Source organism: Hemiscyllium ocellatum, chromosome 8 (assembly GCF_020745735.1).
Source record: "Hemiscyllium ocellatum isolate sHemOce1 chromosome 8, sHemOce1.pat.X.cur, whole genome shotgun sequence".
NCBI classification, from domain to species: Eukaryota; Metazoa; Chordata; class Chondrichthyes; order Orectolobiformes; family Hemiscylliidae; genus Hemiscyllium; species Hemiscyllium ocellatum.
The window spans coordinates 117194537-117218157 of record NC_083408.1 but is presented as its reverse complement, the minus strand read 5'-3'; the positions used below and the strand labels follow the sequence as shown (position 1 = coordinate 117218157).

The following is a 23621-nucleotide window of genomic DNA, read 5'->3' as shown; positions in this document are numbered from 1 at the left end:
CCTATCCCCCCACCATCCCATCCCATTGTTTACTCAAGCTGTATCCCAGGAGCGAGCAAAGGCCTGGAGAACAGTGGAGCAGGGACTGACTGCTCCGGAGAAAGGGGACAATTCACAGCATTCTATTCAGTCTTCGATGTCTCTGTTGAATGTCACCGAATTAAACAAATGCATACCAGATGTTCCAGCTTCTTTATTTTAATGAGATCAACAAGGACAGTGTTTCCATGTATTTCTTTCTGTTGTTCCAATCTAACTCACAATTAAAGAAAAGGCTTTTTTTGAAGTCTAGACTTTCCTTTGACCATAAACATGAATAGCAAGAGGCAGAGGAATACATTTTTGTCCAGTTTATTTCATCACATCAGCCCCTATACAGAAGTAATTTACAACTGTTGGAGCACTATGAAACTGTAGTCGCTTTGGTAACAAAACAGCAGCAAAAATAATAACCAACGTATGATCCCTCAGTAACTCTGGTTAGGACACAAGAAGAATTCCCTTGCTCTTTTTCAAATAGTGTCAAGGGATTTCAGCTCCACCAGAGAGGTGTTAACCTAGCTTTTTAAAAACATATTCCTTCACGGGATATGTGTGTCACAACCTCATTTGTTGCTCTTGAACTGACTACCTTACTTGACTATTTAAGAGGACAGATGAAAGTGAGGACTGCAAATACTAGAGGTAAAAAATGAGGTCTGCTGATGCTGGAGATCACAGTTGAAAATGTGTTGCTGGTTAAAGCACAGCAGGTCAGGCAGCATCCAAGGAATAGGAAATTCGACGTTTCGGGCATAAGCCCTTCATCAAGGAATGGATGCTGCCTGACCTGCTGTGCTTTAACCAGCAACACATTTTCAACTGCAAATACTAGAGTCAAGACTGTAGGGCTAGAGAAGCACAGCAGGTCAGGCAAGGTCCAAGGAGCAGGGGAATCGACGTTTTGGACAAAGCCCTTCATCAGGAATGAGGCTGTGAGCTGAGGGAGTTGCTGAGATAAATGGGGGGGGGGGGGGGGGGGGGGGGGGAGCTGAGAGTGCAATAGGTGGATGGAGGTGGGGGTAAAGGAGATAGGTTAGAGAGGAGGGTGGAGTGGATAGGTGGAAAGGAAAATGGACAGGTCATGAGGACGGTACCGAGTTGGAAGGTTGGAACTGGGATAGGGTAGGAGGAAGGAAAATGAGGAAACTGGTGAAATCCACATTGATGCCATGGAGTTAGAGGGTCCTCAGGCAGAAAATGAGGCATTCTTCCTCCAGGCATCAGGTGGTTAGGGAGTGGTGATAGAGGAGGCACAGGACCTGCATGAATGGAGTTGAAGTGTTCGGCCATAGGACAGTGGGGTTGATTGGTGCAAGTGGACCGGAAATATTCTCTGAATCACTCTGTAAATAGATGTTCTGTCTCCCTAATGTAGAGGAGACAACATCAGGATCAATGGATACATTAAATGACATGTGTGGAAGTGCAGGTAAAACTTTAATGGATCTGGATGGAGGTGGGGTGGGAGAGGTGTGGGTGCAGGTCTTGCAATTCCTGCAGTGGCAGGGGAAAGGTGCGAAGGAGGGAAGGGTGGGTTGGTGGGGGGTACGGACCCGACGAGGGAGTCGCGGAGTGAATGATCTTTACAGAAAGTGGATAGGGGTGCAGAGGAAAATATATCTCTGGTGGTGGGGTCCGTTTGTAGGTGGTGGAAATGGCAGAGGATGATGCAATGTATACGGAGTTTGTGGGATGGAAGGTGAGGACTGGGGGGGGTTCTGTCCTTGTTGCAGTTGGAGGGGTGGGGTTTGAGGGCAGAGGTGCGGGAAGTGGATGAGATGCAGGGAGGGCGTTGTTGATCACGTGGCAGGGGAAACTGCAGTCTTTAAAGGAGGCGATCTGGTGTGTTTAGTGGTGGAACTGGTTCTGTGGTGAAACTTCAGAGGGCAGTTAAGATTCAACTATGCTGGTTTGGATCAGAAGTCACATGTTTGGCTCATATTTCTGGAATGTGGCTTGATCCCTCAGCCTTCTGGCACAGAGGCAATAGTGGCACCTACCACAGTGATAGAGTTTGGGCTTGAGCATTTTGGGGTTGTCATGGCTGATTTGCACCTGCCAGCGTGAGGGCAGGATTGAGAAAGGGAGGGGCCACTGGGGAAGGTGCAGTCTTCTGAGAGAAGCCTGGCTGACCTGTGGAGCAGCCCCCTCCACTGTCCCTGATCTTCAGCCAGTCTAAACACTGCAGCCGGGCAGGAAATGGCCATTAATTGACCTCTATGGGGCAAATCAGGTCAGGGCTGAAGCCAAGCCTCCTTACATGGAACGGTAAAATTCTACCAAGGACAGAGAATGTACAAGACCTCCACTAAGCTCAAGCTTCAATCTTTACATCTTTAATGACTTTGCTTCCTCATTAACCATTCATATCTCAGTCAGAGTGGCAGTAGGAGGGTAGTCCAGACTTTGGGGATAGGTAGTCAAAGGTACAATCTATACAGGTGCAGTGAAGATTATTGGGATGCCTAAAGAAGGCAGGGAAAGGATTGTGACGTTGGAGGTGTTTAGAGACATATGGAGGGATACAAAGCAATGGAGAGGTTTGAAAATGAGACTGAGAATTTTAAAATTGAGAAGTTGCCTACATAGGTTAATGACCACTGGGAAGATGGGTGAACACAACTTGGTGCAAGTGAGAATACAGCCACCCAGGTGTTGTATTGCCTCAAGTGTCTGGAGGGTAGATGATGATGCCAAGTGACAGGAGCATTACAGTCATGAAGTTCAAAGGCAACAAATGTATCGATAAAGATTGAGCAGTTCAGGCAGGATCAAAATCTGTTATTCACAAGATGTGGACATCTCTGGTTAGTCCAGAAGTTAAGAGTCAACCACATTTTGAATCCGGAGTCATATGTAGCCTAACCAGGTAAATATCCTCCCCTAGAGGACAGTAGTGACATTTACAATAATCACAGTGATTATGTGATTGCTATGAGGGTACCTTTTTATTCCAGGCTGGTTAATAAAATTGAATTCAAAGTTTACAATCCACTATGGTCAGATTAAAACCCATGTCCCAAAAACATTAGCCCAGCGTTCAGTCTGGTGGCATTACCATTATGGCCCTACCTCCCCACATCTGCCAGTGTTAGAGGTAAAAGTATTGGTAGCCTTACAAATGGGGTGGCTTTGTAGTCAGAAAAATATTCCAGGAAAGGGCAGCAAACAGTCTGGTTCGGCCTTAAATAGTGCCCAGAGATGGAGGAAATCACATTTAGGGAATCCATTTTCTGGCTACGATCAAAGACACCAGTTTCAGTTCTCCCATTTTGGAGAAAATTTCTGATCATGCAGGATAGGACGTTGGCTGAGCAATCTGATAAATCAGAGACAGTGGAAAGTTTGGGAGACATGTGGAATGTGGTGGAACCTGATATTTTGAAATAGGATCTCTCCTTATCTGCACCTTTCTCTGAATTTGGTGAGTATAATTGCACTTGACACTGCAAATCTCACCTCACTTTCATCTAACCATCATCAATAACAATTATAATATTGACCTAAATTATTTGTTTTAGATCTCAAGTGGTAGTTTAGCTTGTAACGTGTGCATGTACTGTAATTGATTTTACCATTGGAGCTAGGTGGAGATAGAATGGATATTCTACACAGCCTCTGACCAGACAACCTGCTATAACGGGGGTTAACTGTCAGAACGTTCACATAATTCAAAATTTTTCCATTTGTATAAGAATCAGTTTTGCTGGTGTCAAACACTTTACATTTACTGAAAATACCTGGATATTTCCCAATTTAGAACCAGTGGATTTTGTGATTTATATGAAGTATTCAGTGTAGCCCTATCACAGGATATGTTGGAAGTAGAAATTCATAAATGTGGTGACAAGTGGCAAGAATCAGTGACCAGATTACTGACCAAAGAGACACACACAATGACATGGCAGCAAGAATACCGTTATACTGCATCTTGTGAAATACAGAAATCTGATAACCAGACTGCCTGGAATTCCATTCTTGTTGGTCTCTCAATGCTTTGGGACTCCAGTTTGAAAAGCCAGAGGTTTCTTTGAAATCTTTACAGTTGGCAAGGTTTTTCCCAACTTGCGTTTGGAGTGCAGAGCAGTTCACCCATCCATCTCCTTCAGGAATTCTTCGAGTGTTAGTGCATCAGCTGTCTGGCCTGTTGGAGCTTTGCGCTCCAAGAATAACCCCATGGGATCTCTGTGGGGTTTGGAAATACTCCGGCTCCAGAGCGGCTCCTCGATGTCCAGCAGTTTCTGAATCTCATGGGAAATCACCTAAAAACAACAGCATTATCCATTTATGTAGTGCCTTTAAAATACTAAAAATGTTAGTCATTTAACAAGAGGGCAATTGCTGTCGCTGAATCAAAACCCTAGAACTTCCCCACAAATAACACTGCCCAGGACTGAAGTAGTTACAGAATGCAGTGCAATTAGGGATGGGCAGTAAATGCTGGTCAAGTCAGAAACCCTCATATTCACTAATGAAATTTTATAGGAAGACCAAAATTTGCAATTGAGCTACTTATGGAGATATTAAGATGGATTAGTAAAAGCTTGATGTGCATCTTAAAAAAAGAAGTGAGAAAGTCAGAGAGATTTCAGAGAGAATTCCTTGCCACGGAATGCAGTGGAGGCCGTTAAACATTAAGGCAAAAGTGACGACTGCAGATGCTGGAAATCAGAGTCGAGATTAGTGGTGCTGGAAAAGCACAACAGGTCAGGTAGCATCCTGGGTGGGGATGGAGGTGATAGGTCAGAGAGGAAGGCGGAGTGGACAGGTGGGGAAGAAGATTGGCAGGTAGGACAGGTCATGGGGACAATGCTGAGATGGAAGGTTGCAACTGGGAGGGGAAATGAGGAAACTGGTGAAGTCCGCATTGATGCCCTGGGGTTGGAGGGTCTAGTGGTGGAAGTTGAGGAGTTCTTCCTCCAGGCATCGGGTGGTGAGGGAGTGGCAGTGGAGGAGGCCCAGGACCTGCATGTTCTCGGCAGAGTGGGAGGGGGAGTTGAAATGTTGGGCCACAGGGCGGTGGGGTTGATTGGTGCGGGTGTCCGGAGATGTTTCCTAAAGCGCTCTGCGAGGAGGTGTCCAGTCTCCCCAATGTAGAGGAGACCGCATCGGGAGCAACGGATACAATAAATGATATTGGTGGATGTGCAGTTAAACTTTGATGGATGTGGAAGGCTCCTTTAGGGTCTTGGATCGAGGTGAGGGAGGAGGTGTGGGCGGAGGTTTTACAGTTCCTGTGGCGGCAGGGGAAAGTGCCAGGATGGGAGGGTGGGTTGTAGGTGGGCGTGGACCTGACCAGATAGTCAAAGAGGGAACGGTCTTTGCAGAAAGTGGAAATGGATAGGGAGGGAAATATATCCCTGATGGTGGGATCTGTTTGGAGGTGGCTGAAATGTTAGCGGATGATGCGGTTTATGTAAAAGTTGGTGGGGTGGAGGGTGAGCACCAGGGCGTTCTGAACTTGTTACAGTTGGAAGGGTGGGGTTTGAGGGCAGAGATGCAGGATGTGGATGAGATGCGTTGGAGGGCTACGGGGAGAGTGGAGTTGAAATGCCCATCAGCCATGATTAAATGGTGGAGTGGAATTGATGGGCTGAATGGCCTTACTTCCACTCCTATGTCTTATGGTCTTAGTTAGGCAGGGAATTCTGGATCTGAAGATGTGGTCAGCAATGGTGAAGTGATTAAAATCCGGGATCCACAAGGAATCAGAACTACAGAGGAGCAGATATATCAGTGAATTTTATAAGTGTATTCTGCTGCCCCTCCCAGGCTTACAGCTATTTCAATGCAAATAAAAAGAGAAGTCTTATAGTCATACAGCACAGAAATGAACCCTTCAGTCCAACTAGTTCATGCAGACTACGTTCCCACTTTAAAGTAGTCCTATCTGCTTTTGTTTGGTCCATATTCCTCCAAATCTTTCGTCTTCAGTCTTATCCAAATGTCTTTTAAACATTGTAACTGTACCCTATATTCACCACATCTTCTGGCAGTTCATTCCACACACAAACCACTCTCTGTGTAAAAACATTTCCCCTCATGTTCTTTTTAATATTTTTCTCCTCTCACCTTAAAAAATGCCCCCTAGTTTTGAACTCCTCCTCTTCATGGAAAAGACCTTTGCTATTCACTTTCTCTATGTCATTCATAATTTCATGAACCTCTATAAAGGTCAGCCCTCAACCTCTTAGACTCCAGTGAAAAAACTCCCAGCCTGTCCAGTGTATTGATATAAATCAAAGCCTCCATTCCCAGGAAAATCCTGGCAAATGTTTTCTGAACCTCTCCATTTTAATAATTTGCACCTATATAGCAGTTTTCATAACCACCAGAGATCTCATAGTGGTTTTCAGCCAATTCAATGCATTTGCAATGTAGTCGTTGTTGTAATGTGGGTAATTCAACAGTCAAATTGCCTACAGCAAGCTTCCAGAATCAGCACCATGATAATGACCAGATCATTTATTTTAGTGATACTGATCAAGGGAGAATTCTCCTGTTCCTCTTCAAAACAGTGCCACAGAATAGAACATAGAACAGTACAGCACACAACAGAACGATGTTGTGCCGAACATTTGTCCTAGCTTAAGCACCTATCCATGTACCTATCCAATTGCCGCTTAAAGGTCACCAATGATTCTGATTCTGACTCTGCCACTCCCACAGGCAGCGCATTCCATGCCCCCACAACTCTCTGGGTAAAGAACCTACCCCTGACATCCCCCCCATACCTTCCACCCTTCACCTTAAATTTATGTCCCCTTGTAACACTCTGTTGTACCCAGGGAAAAAGTCTCTGACTGTCTACTCTATCTATTCCCCTGATCACCTTATAAACCTCTATCAAGTCACCCCTCATCCTTCGCCGTTCCAATAGCACTCTCAACCTATCCTCGTACGACCTATTCTCCATTCCAAACAACATCCTGGTAAATCTCCTCTGCACTCTCTCCAAAGCTTCCACATCTTTCCTAAAATGAGGCGACCAGAACTGCATACAGTACTCCAAATGTGGCCTTACCAAGGTCCTGTACAGCTGCAACATCACCTCATGACTCTTGAATTCAATCCCTCTGCTAATGAACGCTAATACACCATAGGCCTTCTTACAAGCTCTATCCACCTGAGTGGCAACTTTCAAAGATCTATGAACATAGACCTCTGCTCCTCCACCTTACTAAGAATCCTACCGTTAACCCTGTATTCCGCATTCTTATTTGTCCTTCCAAAATGGACAACCTCACACTTGACAGGGTTGAACTCCATCTGCCACTCCTCAGCCCAGCTCTGCATCATATCTAAGTCCTTTTGCAGTTGACAACAGCCCTCCTCACTATCCACAACTCTTCGTATCGTCTGCAAATTTACTGACCCACCCTTCGACTCCCTCTTCCAAATCATTAATAAACATTACAAACAACAGAGAATCCAGAACTGATCCCTGCGGAACTCCACTTGTAACTGGGCTCCAGGCTGAATATTTACCATCTACCACCACTCTCTGACTTCGACCGGTTAGCCAGTTCTCTATCCAACTGGCCAGATTTCCCACTATCCCATGCCTCCTGACTTTCCGCATAAGCCTACCATGGGGAACCTTATCAAATGCCTTACTAAAATCCATGTACACTACATTCACTGCTCTACCCTCATCCACATGCTTGGTCACCTCCTCAAAGAATTCAATAAGACTTGTAAGGCAAGACCTACCCATCACAAATCCATGCTGGCTGTCCCTAATCAAGCAGTGTCTTTCCAGATACTCATAAATCCTATCCCTTAGTACCTTTTCCATTACTTTGCCTACCACTGAAGTAAGACTAACTGGCCTGTAATTCCCAGGGTTATCCCTATTCCCTTTTTTGAACAGGGGCACAACATTCGCCACTCTCCAGTCCCCTGGTACCACCCCCGTTGACAGTGAAGATGAAAAGATCATTGCCAACGGCTCTGCAACTTCCCACACAATCCTAGGATATATCCCGTCAGGCCCGGGGGACTTGTCTATCCTCAAGTTTTTCAAAATGCCCCACACATCTTCCTTCCTAACAAGCATCTCCTCTAGCTTAACAGTCCGTTTCATACTCTCCTCTTCAACAATATGGTCCCTCTCATTAAATACTGAAGAAAAGTACTCATTCAAGACCTCTCCTATCTCTTCCAACTCAATACACAGTCTCCCACTACTATCCTTGATCGGACCTACCCTCGTTCTCGTCATTCTCACGTTTCTCACATACGCATAAAAGGCCTTGGTGTTATCCTTGATCCTACCCGCCAAAGATTTTTCATGCCCTCTCTTAGCTCTCCTAATCCCTTTCTTCAGCTCCCTCGTGGCTATCCTGTATCTTTCCAACGCCCTGTCTAAACCTTGTTTCCTCAACCTGATGTAAGCCTCTTTCTTCCTCTTTACTAAACATTCAACCTCCCTCGTCAACCAAGGTTCCCTCACATGACCATCTCTTTCCTGCCTGACAGGTACATACATATCAAGGACACGTTGTATCTGTTCCTTGAAAAAGTTCCACATTTCAACGACATCCTTCCCTGACAGCCTATGCTCCCAATTTATGCTTCTCAGATCCTGTCTTGCAGCAGCGTATTTACCGTTCCCCCAGTTGTAAAACCTGCCCTGTTGCACGCACCTATCTCTCTCCATAACCAAGGTGAAAGTCACAGAATTGTGGTCACCATCACCAAAATGCTCACCCACTAACAAGCCCATCACTTGTCCCGGTTCATTACCAAGTACCAAATCCAATATGGCCTCCCCTCTGGTCGGACAATCTACATACTGAGTTAGAAAAGCTTCCTGGACACACTGCACAAACACCGCCCTGTCGAATCTACTTGATCTAAAGAGCTTCCAATCAATATTTGGGAAGTTGAAATCGCCCATGACTACTACCCTGTGGCTTCTGCACTTTTTCAAAATCTGTTTCCCAATCTGTTTCTCCACATCCCTGCTGCTATTGGGGGGCCTATAGTAAACACCCAACAAGGTGACTGCTCCTTTCCTGTTTCTGACTTCAGCCCATACTACCTCCAAAGGCAGATCCCCCTCGATCTTACGTATCCACCTGTGGGAAGGGGCTTCATGTTAGCATATTCATTGCACTTATCACATTTTTAGTTGTAAATTCCTACGTAAATGTTAGTAGAATTAGTGAGGGTGCTACAGCACCACTAACGGCCAGAGAATGCAACCTAGTGTGACCAGTTGACATTGACAGGTTCCAAAATAGCCCAGCTGGTGTCACTATACCCAAGTTAACACAATTTCTCTGAACTTTCTGCTTAATCCAGTCACCCTCAGATTTGTTAACAGTTGATGGGAACAAGTAGTAAAATTTCTAATAAAAATATGGATGTGGAAGCTTCTATCAAGAATATAAGCATAAGTACATAGCATCTGACTATTCCTATCTCAGTCAGATGGCATCTGATTAAAGGATGGCATCAACAGTAGGTGCCTCAAACTAGGCACTGACCTTCATATGTTCAAAGTCTGTGATTCCGATACGAGGCAAGGTGGAACAGTTGACGAAAATAAGTTTCCTGCCAGTGATTCTGTTTGATATGAAACAGTCCTGGAAGGAAAAAACAGAAAAACATGACCCAAAAGTTGCTATCAAATGGAAGTAGACAGTGAGGATGGGTGACACTTGGTCTCTGGGCGCATTTCAGTAGCAGCTGAAACATTATATGGTTGATAATTAGAACCGGGGGAGTCAAATAGCCTGAGTTTTGAGAAATTGTTGTTGGAGCAGAGAGCATCAGAACCGTCAATTTATTATTAAACGTATCTGACATTGTAAGGAGTAGCTAAATTAAAGGGCTAAGACATGGCAGGAGAGCTCCAAATCGTAGACTGCTCCTCTTGCTCGAGGTGGGGGGCCAGGCACATTGCTAATGCTGGAGATATACATGTGTACAAGAAGCATCTCCAGCGGCAGCTCCTGGATGCCCGGGTTTTAGAGCTGGAGCAGCATCTCGGCACACTGTGGAGCATTTGCAAGGGAGAGAATGTCGTGGATAACATGTATAGGCAGATGGTCACACGGGTTGGAAGGGAAAGGGTGACCGCTGAGCAGCGCAGGAGGGCTAATCTCCTGTGGCTATTCCCCTGCAAAACAGAAATACCATTTTGGATACTGGTGAGGGGAATGGTGACTCAAGGGATATCAGCAGCAACCAAATTCATAGTATCATGGTTATCTCTGCTACAGAGGGATGGAGAAATAGGCATAGAAATGCTATTGTTATAGGGGATCCAATCATAAGGGGAACAGTTAGGTGTTTCTATGGCTGCAGACCACGGATGGTGATGGCTATCACGAGGGGACATAGCTTTAAATTGAGGGGTGATAGAAATAGGACAGATGCCAGAGGTAGTTTCTTTAATCAGAGAGTATTAATGGCATGGAACATCCTGCCTGCAACAGTCGTAGACTCGCCAACTTTAAAGGGCATTTAAATGGTCATTGGATAGACATATGGATGATGGGCTTCAGATTGGTTTCACAGTCAACACAACATCGAGGGCTGAAGAACATTACAGTGCAATGCAGGCTCTATGTTCTAAACAAGAGTCTATGATGGTGTGTTGCCTCCCTGGTGCTCGGGTCCTGGATGTCTTGGAGCGGTTGCAGACATTCTGGATGGGGAGAGTGAATAGCCAGTGGTCGTATTACATGTTGGTACTAACCACACAGGTAAAGAAAGGGATGAGGTCCTAAAAGCAGGATAAAGAGAACCAGGAAAAAAGTTGAAATGTAGGACCTCAAAAGGTAGTTATCTCAGGATTACTACCAGTGCCTTGAGCTAGTCAGAGTAGAAACAACAGGATATATAGGCTGAACATGTGGCTGAAAAAGATGGTGTGAGAGGGAGGGTTCAGATCTGTGGAGCATTGGGACCAGTTCTGGGGGAGGTAGGACTTGTAAAAACTGAAAGGGTTATATTTGGGCAGGACTGAGATTGATGGGGAGGGATTAAACGAGTGTGGCAGGGGGATGGGAACCAGAAGAGTAGGGCAGAAGATACAAAAATTGAGGGAGATGTAGAAACCAAAGCAAACATGATTAAGAACAGTCAGAGAAACACTGCTGAAAAGAGCAGGGGAGATGGTCTAAAATACATGTGTTTCAATGCAAGCAGTATAATAAGCAAAGTAGATGAACTGAGAGGTTTGGTTAGTAATTGGAACTATGATACTATTGCAATTACGGAGACTTGGCTGAAAGAGGGACAGAACTGGCAGCTCAATGTCCCAGGATTTAGACGTTTCAGGTGTGATGGCGGGGGGGGGGGGGGGGGGGGGGGGGGGGGGGGGGTAAAAGGGACAGGGGATTTGCATTACTGGCAAAGGAGTATCTCACAGCCATACTGAGGGAGGATACATGAGAGGACTCATGCAGCAAGGCAACATGGGTAAAACTCAGGCATAGGAAAGATGAAATCAGAATGCTGGGGCTATCCTGCAGGCCTCCCAGCAGGCAGCAGGAGATAGAGGAGAGAATATGTAGACAGGTTTTGGAAAGATGTAAAAACAGCAGTATTGTTGTGGTGGGTGATTTTAATTTGCCCTGTATTGCCGGAGATTTACTTTGTGCCAGGGGCTTGGATGGGGCAGAATTTGTAAGGATCACTCAGGAAGATTTCTTGATACAGTATGTCAACAGTCCAACCAGGGAAGAGGGTATACTGGACCTGGTTTTGGGAAATGAGCCCGGCCAGGTGAGTGAAGTTTCAATCGGGAGCATTTAGGGAGTACTGACCATAATATCGTGAGTTTTAAGATACTCACGAATGAAAGGGGTTAACAGCAGTCCTCAGGTGAAAGTGCTAAATTGGAGGAAGGTGAACTACACCGATCTTAGAGAGGAACTGGAGAATTTTGATTGGAGGCAGCTGTTTCAAGGTAAATCCACATCAGATATGTGGGAGTAGATCAAGCGGGCATTCATAAGAGTTCAGGAGCAGCACTATTGAAAGGCTAGGTAATGGCAAGTTATGTGAACCTTGGATGGCTAGGGATGTTATGACCTTGGTTAAAAAGAAAATGGAAGCAAAACAAAGGTCTAGCAAGGTTGGAACTGTCGAAGCCTTTGAAGTATATATGGAAAGTAGGAAAGAACTTAAACAAAGAATTAGAAGGACTAAAAGGGGTAATGAAAAGTCATTAGCAGACAGCATTAAAGAGAATCCCAAGGCTTTTTATGTATAAAAAGCCCACTCAAGGACGAAGGAGGGAACCTATGTGTGGAGCAAGAAGAGATAGGTGAGATGAAGGGAGTGTTGAAGTTCTCAGCCAAGTTGCTATTAAAAAGGAACAGGTGTTGTGCATCTTTAAAAACGTGTTAAGATAGATAAGTCCCTAGGTCCTAATGGGATCTATCCCCAAAGATTAAGCGAGGCAAGAGAACAAATTGCTGAACATTGACAGAAATCTTTCTATTTTCTTGGCCATAGGTGATGTCCCAGAGGACTGGAGAATAACTAATATTGTCCCATTGTTTTATAAAGGTAACAGGGATAACCCTGGAAATCACAGGCCTGTGAGTCTCATGTCAGTGGTAGGGAACTTATTAGAAAAGACTCTCAGGGACAAGATCTACACACATTTAGTAGGTCTTATTCACGATAGACAGCATGGTTTTGTGCAAGGTGGGAGGTTATGCCTCAATAACTTGATCAGGCTTTTTGGGGATGAGACGAAGATGACTATGAGGAAAAAGCGGTTGATGTGCTCTACATGGACTTCAGTAAAGCCTTTGACAAGGTCCCTTTAGCAGACTGATACAAAAGAGGAAGTCACATCGTATCAGGATCAAGCTGGTATGATGGATACAGATATGGCTTTGTCTTAGGAGACAGAGGATAGTGGTGTAAGAACGCTTTTCAGAATGGAGGGATGTGACTACTGGTGTTCCACAGTGATTAGTGCTGGGACCTCTGCTGTTTATGGGCTATATACATGTTTTAGAGGAAAATGTAGCTGGTCTAATTAGTAAGTTGAAGACAATACAAAGATTGGTGAAGTTGCAGATAGTGAGGAGGATTATCAGGATACAGAAAATAGATCAGTTGGAGGCAAGGGCAGAAAAATGGCAGATAGAGTTAAATCCATACAAATGTGAGGTGATGCATTTTGGAGAGTCAAGTATGGTGGAAATTAGAGTGAATGGGAGAACCTTTAGGAGTATTAATATGCAGAGGGAATTGGTGTGCAGGTGCATAGATCACTGAAGGTGGCAGCGCAGGTAGTAATAGGTAGTAACAAAAAAAGGCCTTTGGCATGCTTGCCTCCATTGGAAGAGGCATTGAGAAGAAGGGTAAGCAAGTTATGCTGCAGCTTTATAGAACTTTAGTTACTCTACACTTGGAATACTGCATCCAGTTCTGGTCACCACACTACCAGAAGGATGTGGATGCTTTGCAGAGGGTACAGAGAAGGTTTACCAGGATGTTGCCTGGTATGGGGGATTTTAGCCATGAAGAAAGGTTGGATAGACTGGGTTTGTTTTATAGAGTCATAGTTTTCACTGGAATAGCCAGAGGTTGAGGGCAACGTGATATGCCATGGATGCCAAACAGGTGGATGAGGGTAAAGTGGTTGATGTGGTGTATATGGATTTCAGTAAGGGGTTTGATAAGGTTCCCCATGGTAGGCTATTGCAGAAAATATGGAGTTATGAGATTGAGGGTGATTTAGCAGTTTGTATCAGAAATTGGCTAGCTGAAAGAAGGAGAGGGTGATGGTTGATGGGAAATGTTCATCCTGGAGTTCAGTTACAAGTGGTGTGCCACAAGGATCTGTTCTGGGGACACTGCTGTTTATCATTTTTATAAATAACGTGGATGAGTGCACAGAAGGATGGGTTAGTAAATTTGCGGATGACACTAAGGTTGGTGGAGTTGCGGACAGTGCCAAAGGATGTTGCAGGTTACAGAGGACATAGATAAGCTGCAGAGCTGGGCTAAGAGGTGGCAAATGGAGTTTAATGTGGAAAAGTGTGAGGTGATTAACTTTGGAAGGACTAACGGTAAGATTCTTGATGGTGTGGATGAGCAGAGAGATCTCGGTGTCCATGTACATAGATCCCTGAAAACTGCCACCCAGGTTGATAGGATTGTTAAGAAGGCGTACAGTGTGTTAGCTTTTATTGGTAGAGGGATTGAGTTTCGTTGCCATGAGGCCATGCTGCCGCATTTGGAGTATTGCACACAGTTCCAGTCGCTGCAATCTAGGAAGGATGTAGAAGCTTTGAAAAGGGTTCAGAGGAGATTTACCAGGATGTTGCCTGGTAAGGTCTTAGGAGGAAAGGCTGAGGAGCTTAAGGCTGCTTTCACTAGAGAGAAGGTTGACAGGTGACGTAATAGAGACAGATAAGATGATCAGAGGATTCGACAGGGTGGACAGTGAGAGCCTTTTCCCCCTGGATGGTGATCCTAGCATGAAAGGGCACAGCTTTAAATTGAGGGTGGTAGATATAGGACAGAGGTCAGAGGTAGTTTCTTTACTCAGAGAGTAGTAAGGGAGTGGAATGCCCTGCCTACAACAATAGTAGACTCACTAACTTTAAGGGCAATTGAATGGTCATTGGGTAAGCATATGGAGGAGAATGGAATAGTGTAGATTAGATGGGCTTCCGATTGGTCTCACAGGTTGGCACAACATCAATGGCTGAATAACCTGTACTGCGCTGTAATGTTACATGCTCCGTGTAAATTGGTGAAGGGCAGTGGAAAGCCAGAGGATGGGAAATCTCCAAAGACCAACAGGAGACAACAAAGAAAGAAGTAAGGAGGGAGAAGATTAAATATGAGAGTAAGCTAGCCAGTTTTATTAGGAAAGGTCGCAAAAGTCTCTTTAGATATATAAAGGGCGAAAAGGGACATTGGGCATAATGCTAGAGAAATAGTAATGGGAAACAAGGAAATGGCTGAGGAACTGAATAAGTATTTTGCATCAGTCTTCACAGTGGGAATCATGAGTAACATGCAAGGTTGGGGGCAGAGATGTGTATGGTGGCCATCAGCAAGGAGATGGTGCTAGAAAAACTGAAGGGTCCAAAAGTGGATAAATTGCCTGAACCAGATGGGCTACACCCTCGTGTCCAGATGAAGAGAGGTGAAGAGATGGTGGAGGCATTCGTAGTGATCTTTCAGGTATCACTGGAGTCAGGGAGGGTCCCAGAGACTGGAAAATCACTAATGTAACCCCCCCATTTAAGAAGGGAGCAAGGGAAAAGATGGGAAATTATAGGCCAAATAGGCTTCAGTTGTTGGTAAGATTTTGGAGTCCATTATGAAGGATGAGATTTCTGATTGCTTCTTAGTGCATGGTAAAATAAGGCAAAGTCAGCATGGTTTCATCAAGGGGAGGTCATGCCTGACAAATCTGTTAGAATTCTTTGAGGAGGTGACAAGCAAGTTAGACCAAGGAGAGACAATGGACATTATCCATTGGCCAGAAGGCCTTTGATAAGGTGCTGCTGAGTACGATAAGTGCCATAGTGTTAGTGGCAAGGTACTAACATGGATAAAAGATTGGCTGTCTGGCAGAAGGTCGAGGGTAGAGATAAAAGAGTCCTTGTCAGGATGGAAGCCAGTGAGTAGTGGTATTTCAGAAGGGTCAGTGTTAGGACCACAACTTCTCACTTTATAAATTAATATTCTGGAAGAAGGAACTGAGGGCATTCTGGCTAAGTGTGCAGATGGTACAAAGATAGGTGGTGGGGCAGATAGTATTGAGGAGGTGGGGAGGCTGCAGAAAGATTTAGACAGATGAGGAAAGTGGACAAAGAAATGACAGATGAAATACAACATGAGAAAGTGTGAGGCCAAGCACTTTGGTAGGAAGAATAGAGACATGAGCTACTTTCTAAATGGGGAGAAAATTCAGAAATCTGAAGTGCAAAGGGACTTAGTCCTTAAACCTTGTCCAGGTTTCTCATAAGATAAACTTGCAAGTTTAGTTGCTGGTTAGGAAGGCAAATATAATGTTGTCATTCATCGAGACGATTGGAATATAAAAGCACAGATGTACTTCTGAGGCTTTATAAGTTTCTGGTCAGACCACATAAAGATGGACAGCATGGAAACAGACCCTTCAGTCCAACCCATCCATGCCGACCAGATATCCCAAGCACCTAGCCCATATCCCTCCAAACCCTTCCTATTCATATACCCTCTTATATGCCTCTTAAATGTTGCAATTGTACCAGCCTCCACCACATCCATACACGTACCACCCTCTGCGTGAAAAAGTTGCCCCTTAGGTCTCTTTTATATTTTTCCCCTTTCACCCTAAACCTATGCTCTCTAGTTCTGGACTCCCCAACCTCAGGGAAAGGACTTTGTCTATTTATCCTATCCATGCCCTTCATAATTTTGTAAACCTCTATAAGGTCACCCGTCAGCCTCCTACGCTCAGGAAAAACAGCCCCAGCCTGTTCAGCCTCTCCCTGTAGCTCAGATCCCCCAATCCTGGCAACATCCTTGTAAATCGTTTCTGAACCCCTTCAAGTTTCACAACATCTTTCCGATAGGAAGGAGACCAGAAGTGCACGTAATATTCCAACAGTGGCCTAACTAATGTTCTGTACAGCCGCAACATGACCTCCCAATTCCTGTACTCAATACTCTGACCAATAAAGGAAAGCATACCAAACGCCTTCTTCACTATCCTATCTACCTGCGACTCCACTTTCAAGGAGCTATGAACCTGCACTCCAAGGTCTCTTTGTTCAGCAACACTCCCTAGGACCTTACCATTAAGTGTATAAGTCCTGCTAAGATTCGCTTTCCCAAATTGCAGCACCTTGCATTTATCTGAATTAAACTCCATCTGCCACTTCTCAGCCCATCTGGTCCAGATCCTGTTGTAATCTGAGGTAACCCTCTTCGCTGTCCACTACACCTCCAATTTTGGTGTCATCTGCAAACTTACTAACTGTGCTTCTTATGCTCGCATCCAAATCATTTATGTAAATCACAAAAAGTAGAGGGCCCAGCACCAATCGTTGTGGCACTCCACTGGTCACAGGCCTCCATTCTGAAAAACAACCCTCCACCACCACCCTCTGTCTTCTACCTTTGAGCCAGTTCTGTATCCAAATGGCTAGTTCTCCCTGTATTCCATGAGATCTAACCTTGCTAATCAGTCTCCCATAGGGAACCTTGTCGAACGCCTTATTGAAGTCTATATAGATCACATCTCCTGCTCTGCCCTCATCAATCTTCTTTGTTACTTCTTCAAAAAACTCAATCAAGTTTGTGAGACATGATTTCACACACACAAAGCCATGTTGACTATTCCGAATCAGTCCTTGCCTTTCCAAATACATGTACATTCTGTCCCTCAGGATTCCCTCCAACACAGAAGGCTGTGGAGGCCAGGTAATTGAGTATATTTAAAACAGAGATAGGTAAGTTCTTGATTGCCAAGGGGATGAAAGATTACAGGGAGAACGCGATGACTGAATGGCAGAGCAGGCTCCATGGGGTGAATGGCCTAATTTTTGCTCCTGTGTCTTATGGTCCAGTGGATGTATTACAAGATAATACAGGGCTTGGAAAGGGTGAATGCTAGGAAATTGTTTCCGTTAGGCGAGGAGTCTAGGACCCGTGGACACAGCCTTAGAATTAGAGGGGGTCAATTCAGAACAGAAATGCAGAGACATTTCTCCAGCCAGAGAGTGGTGCGTCTGTGGAATTCATTGCCGCAGAGTGCAGTGGAGGCCGGGACGCTAAATGATTTACTAACTGTAAATCAAGGCAGACATTGATAAATTCTTGATGTCACAAGGAATTAAGGGCTACAGGGAGAATGCAGGTAAGTGGAGTTGAAATGCCCATCAGCCATGATTGAATGGCAGAGTGGACTCGATGGGCCGAATGGCCTTACTTCCACTCCTATGTCTTATGGTCTTATGGATGTACATTTCCTGTGATGGAAATAGTAAGACAAACAGGACCAAAGTGCCGTGAATGGTGGAGGTAGAAATTAACATTGCTAAAGACAGGTGCAAGGCAGAAAATACAAGTGAGAAACAACAGGAATACCAAAGTTTTGGAAGGAGGATGGAAGCTGAAAATGTGTTGCTGGTCAAAGCACAGCAGGCTAGGCAGCATCTCAGGAATAGGGAATTCGACGTTTCGAGCATAAGCCCTTCATCAGGAATGAGAGAGTAGCCAAGCAGGCTAAGATAAAAGGTAGGGAGGAGGGACTTGGGGGAGGGGCGATGGAGGTGGGATAGGTGGAAGGAGGTCAAGGTGAGGGTGATAGGCCGGAGTGGGGTGGGGGCGGAGAGGTCAGGAAGGAGATTGCAGGTTAGGAGGGCGGTGCTGAGTTGAGGGAACCGACTGAGACAAGGTGGGGGGAGGGGAAATGAGGAAACTGGAGAAATCTGAATTCATACCTTGTGGTTGGAGGGTTCCCAGGCGGAAGATGAGGCGCTCCTCCTCCAGCCGTCGTGTTGTTATGTTCTGCCAGTGGAGGAGTCCAAGGACCTGCATGTCCTCGGTGGAGTGGGAGGGAGAGTTAAAGTGTTGAGCCACAGGGTGGTTGGGTTGGTTGGTCCGGGCGGCCCAGAGGTGTTCTCTGAAGCGTTCCGCAAGTAAGCGGCCTGTCTCCCCAATATAGAGGATGCCACATCGGGTGCAGCGGATGCAATAGATGATGTGTGTGGAGGTACAGGTGAACTTGTGGCGGATATGGAAGGATCCCTTGGGGCCTTGGAGGGAAGTGAGTGTGGAGGTGTGGGCGCAAGTTTTACATTTCCTGCGGTCGCAGGGGAAAGTGCCGGGGGTGGAGGTTGGGTTGGTGGGGGGTGTGGATCTGACGAGGGATCACGAGGGGAGTGGTCCTTGCGGAATGCTGATAGGGGAGGGGAGGGAAATATATCCTTGGTGGTGGGGTCCGTTTGGAGGTGGCGGAAATGACGGTGGCCGGGGGTGGAGGTTGGGTTGGTGGGGGGTGTGGATCTGACGAGGGAGTCACGAAGGGAGTGGTCCTTGCGGAACGCTGATAGGGGAGGATACCGCAGGAAATGTAAAACTTGCGCCCACACCTCCACACTCACTTCCCTCCAAGGCCCCAAGGGATCCTTCCATATCTGCCACAAGTTCACCTGCACCTCCACACACATCATCTATTGCATCCGCTGCACCCGACGTGGCCTCCTCTATATTGGGGAGACAGGCCGCTTACTTGCGGAACACTTCAGAGAACACCTCTGGGCCGCCCGGACCAACCAACCCAATCACCCCGTGGCTCAACACTTTAACTCTCCCTCCCACTCCACCGAGGACATGCAGGTCCTTGGACTCCTCCACTGGCAGAACATAACAACATGACGGCTGGAGGAGGAGCGCCTCATCTTCCGCCTGGGAACCCTCCAACCACAAGGTATGAATTCAGATTTCTCCAGTTTCCTCATTTCCCCTCCCCCCACCTTGTCTCAGTCGGTTCCCTCAACTCAAGCACCGCCCTCCTAACCTGCAATCTCCTTCCTGACCTCTCCGCCCCCACCCCACTCCGGCCTATCACCCTCACCTTGACCTCCTTCCACCTATCCCACCTCCATCACCCCTCCCCCAAGTCCCTCCTCCCTACCTTTTATCTTAGCCTGCTTGGCTACTCTCTCTCATTCCTGATGAAGGGCTTATGCTCGAAACGTCGAATTCCCTATTCCTGAGATGCTGCCTAGCCTGCTGTGCTTTGACCAGCAACACATTTTCAGCTGTGATCTCCAGCATCTGCAGACCTCATTTTTTACTCGAAGGAGGATGGAAGCAAATAAAGAGGAAGGATGCGAGCCTGAGAGGGGTGACTATTCCTGGCAGCGGGGGCCTGCAGGTTAAGGCCTCCCTGTACATGGATGACATCGCCGTTTTCTGCTCAGATCCGCTGTCCATGCACAGACTCATGTGCATTTGTGACCAGTTCGAACGGGTGTCGGGGGCCAAGGTAAACTGCGGCAAGAGCGGGGCCATGCTCTTCGGGAACTGGGCTGACCAATCCTCGATCCCCTTCACCGTCAGGACCGACCACCTGAAGGTATTTGATTCGGGGGGGTCTGGGGCATGCGCCAAGTCTTGGGAGGAGCGTATCAGCAAAGTGAGGCAGAAATGGGCAGATGGAAGCTACGGTCGCTCTCCATCACTAAAAAAAAACCTGGTCATCAGGTGTGAGGCACTGTCATTGCTGTTATGCATGGCACAGGTCTGGCCTATTCCCAGAACCTGTGCCGCTGCAGTCACCCGGGCCATCTTCCAGTTTATATGGAGATCAAAGATGGACTGGGTCCAAAGGGACCCGATGTATAAAGATCTGGGCAACAGGGGAAAAAATACACCCAATGTCATCCTCACCCTGATGGCCACATGTGTGGCTGCATCAAGCTGTGCGTTGATTTCTGGTACGCAAACACCAAGTGTCACTACGTACTGAGGTTCTACCTGTCCCCGGTGTTGCGAAGGATGGGCCTGGCCTTGCTGCCGCGGAATGCAACGAGTAGTTGGACCGTTCCGTGTCACCTGTCCTTCGTGGAGAAGTTTATGAAGAAAAACACCTTTGATCACAAGTCCATCAGGAAGTGGTCAGCACGTAGTGTCCTTGAGACCCTTCGGGAAAAGGAGAGGGCGGATCCTATCGAGCTGTTCCCTGAGCAGACTGTCAAAGCCAATTGGCAGAATGCCTCATCGCCAGAACTTTCCAACAAGCACCAAGACAGGGCTTGGTTGGTGGTGAGAAGGGTTCTGCCTATGAGATCCTTTATATACGTCCGGACTCTCAGCTGCACCGCACGCTGCCCTCGAAGCGGCTGCGGGGGGACGAGACTGTCACACACCTCCTTCTGGAATGTGCCTATGCAGAAGAAGTCTGGAGAGGAATGCAGTGGCGTTTGTTGAGGTTTGTCCCGAGCAGCTCCGTGACGCGGGACTCCGTGCTCTACGGTCTGTTCCCCGGGACGCACAGCGAGACGAACATCAACTGTGCCTGGAGGACCATCAACTCGGTGAAGGACGCTCTCTGGATTGTCTGAAACCTGTTGATCTTCCAGCTGAAGGAGTTGACCCCGACTGAGTGTTGCAGACTGGCACAATCCAAGGTCCAGGACTATGTGTTGAGGGACGCGCTGAAGCTCGGGGTGGCTGCCGCCAAGGCGCGGTGGGGAAAGACCACCGTGTAACATCTGCCTGCCTAAGAAGGACAGGGGGCCCACGCAGTCTTTTGGGCTCTGCTGATGCCTCAGCTAAATATATGGACATATGATTGATAAACGTACAGACCTGTATGTACAAATGATAAATTCTGATCTCTATATGCAAATGTTTACGCATGTATGGCATGACCAACTGTACAGACCATCAAAATATTTTATGAATAAAGTATATTTTTGAAATAAAAAAAAGAGGAACTATGAAAAAAAAGCTAGCAGCTAACATAAACGGAAATCCCAAAATTGTCTATAAGTATATAAATAGTAAAACAGTTGTTGAAGAAGAAGTAAGGCTGATTAGAAACCAAAAAGGTATTTACACATGGAGGCAGGGGTCATGGCTGAGGTGTTAAATGAATACTTTGCCTTTACAAAAGAAATGTATGCTGCCAAGCATGGCAACTGAGGAAGAAACTCTGTCACTAAAAGGGATCAAAATTAAGAAGGAAGAATAAAACAAAGAACTGCAGATGCTGGAGATCTGAAACGAAACCAGAAATTGCTGGAGACACTCAGCAGGTCTGGCAGCATCTGTGGGTGTGGGAAGAAAGCAGTGGTACCATTTCGAATCTGATAGCTCTCCAAAGTCAACGGTGAGAAGCGAGTGAGGAGGAAGCTGGGAGACGTTGGTTCAGTCACCAAAGCTCAGAAGGGGGTTGCAGAGGACCTGGTGGTCAACAAGAGGAAGAGCATCCAACAGGAGGCACTGGTAAGAAGCAACAGAGAAGAATTCTAGGAGAAGTTGGCAGTCATTACAACTGCTCATAGCAGTTTTAACTTGATCAGCAACCGGGAACCAGAACCAGAGAGGCCGAAGACAATGATCAAAGTGTATAAAAACTTGAACGCAGGACAGTTTGTGCCTTTTTTGAATAGTAGCCCTACCTTGATACTAAATTGGTGAAAGGCTAAATGGTACAATATTAGGCAGGAACTGGGGAGTATAGATTGGGGTGGCTGTTTGAGGGTAAAACCACATCTGGCATGTGGGAATCTTTTAAAGCAGCAGTTGATTAGATCAGCATGTTCCTGTGAAAATGAAGGATAATGATGGCAAGATTTGGGAATCGTGGATTATGAGAGAAATTGAGAGCTTAGTCAGAAAGAAAAAGGAAGAAACAAAAGACAGACATAACCCTAAAAAATAAAGATAGCAGGAAAGAACTTAAACAAGGAGTTAGGAGGGCTAAAAGGGACCAAGGAATACCTTTGGCAAACAAGGTGAAGGAAAATCCCAAGGCATTTTATATGTATATAAGGAGTAAAAAGGACAGTTAGGGAAAGGGTAGGTCCAATCATGAACAAAGGAGGGAATTTATGAGTGGGAGCTGGAGGAAGTGAGTGAGATCTTTATTGAGTACTTTGCATTGGCATTCACCAAGGAGAAGGACATGGTGGATGTTGGGTCTTGGGAGGGGCACGTCGATATGCCTGAGCATATATATGCTGAAGAAGGGCTTATGCCTGAAACGTCGATTCTCCTGCTCCTTGGATGCTGCCTGACCTGCTGCGCTTTTCCAGCAACACATTTTCAGCTCTGATCTCCAGCATCTGCAGTCCTCACTTTCTCCTGGGCATATATATATGTATCGATTATAAACCAGGAGGTGGTGTTGGGTGCTCTGAAAGGTGTTAAAGTGGACAAATCCCCAGGACCCAATGGGATCTAACGGAGAATGCTGAGGAAATTGCTGGGGCCTTGAATGGGATCTTTGTATCCTCTTTAGTTACAGGAGAGGCCCCAGAGGACTGGAGAATGGCCAATGTTGTCCCTTTGTGGGGAACAGGGATAATCCAGGAAATCACAGGCTTTATATCAGTGCGGGGGAAATTATTGAAGAAGGTTCTCAGGGTCAGGATTTCCTCACATTTGGATGAATTTGGGCAGCAACAGGCTTTGTGTGGGCCAGGCCATGCCTCACTGTGTGTAACTGTCCCCTGGCCCTCACCTTGTACTGGGGGAAGCCTAGCTTCTGGATCCAGTTGCCCACCTCCTTCTCGTGCCAGCGCTGACTACGGGGCACCACCAGCGGGTGACAGCCGCAGCGACATTCCCCGGAGCACGGGTACCTGGCCATCCGGGCTCAGCGCCGCCGACTGGGCCCCGTCACCACGGCAACCGTTACCAGGAAACCAGCCTGCTACGTCACGGCTGCAAACGGTCGCTCCGTTCACCTCCATCCGAGACCGCGTTCCACATCACCCGGGAAGCCCAGCTCCAGCTTCAAATTTTTTTTTTATTTGTTCTTCTGAGCGCCCGGAAATAAGCCATATAGATTTTGCATAGGGTTTGATAATGGGGCGGGTCATCACTTCCCCTTCCGGTGTCGGACCTCGGCTACA

General features: G+C 46.4%; 2 protein-coding genes across 3 annotated transcripts in view; one reads left to right on the top strand and one right to left on the bottom strand.

Moving 5' to 3' along the window:
* Positions 1 to 178: 178 nt before the first annotated feature.
* LOC132818446 (sterile alpha motif domain-containing protein 15-like) lies at positions 179 to 23578 on the bottom strand. 2 transcript variants are annotated; one of them, XM_060829515.1, is made up of 3 exons: positions 23228 to 23578; positions 9537 to 9635; positions 179 to 4304 (listed from the first exon to the last, which is right to left on the bottom strand). In XM_060829515.1, the coding sequence occupies exons 1-3, from the start codon at positions 23354 to 23356 to the stop codon at positions 4131 to 4133; spliced, it is 402 nt and encodes a 133-aa protein (XP_060685498.1). In that variant the 5' UTR covers positions 23357 to 23578; the 3' UTR covers positions 179 to 4130. The 2 variants fall into 2 exon arrangements, with proteins under 2 accessions (XP_060685498.1, XP_060685499.1); XM_060829516.1 differs by having other exon boundaries at positions 23349 to 23578.
* tmed8 (transmembrane p24 trafficking protein 8) overlaps positions 23575 to 23621 on the top strand; it is a 29779-nt gene continuing 29732 nt past the window's right edge. Inside the window, exon 1 of the mRNA XM_060829015.1 lies at positions 23575 to 23579. Within this exon, the coding sequence (XP_060684998.1) occupies positions 23575 to 23579 (5 nt within the window). The remainder of the gene's footprint in view (positions 23580 to 23621) is intronic.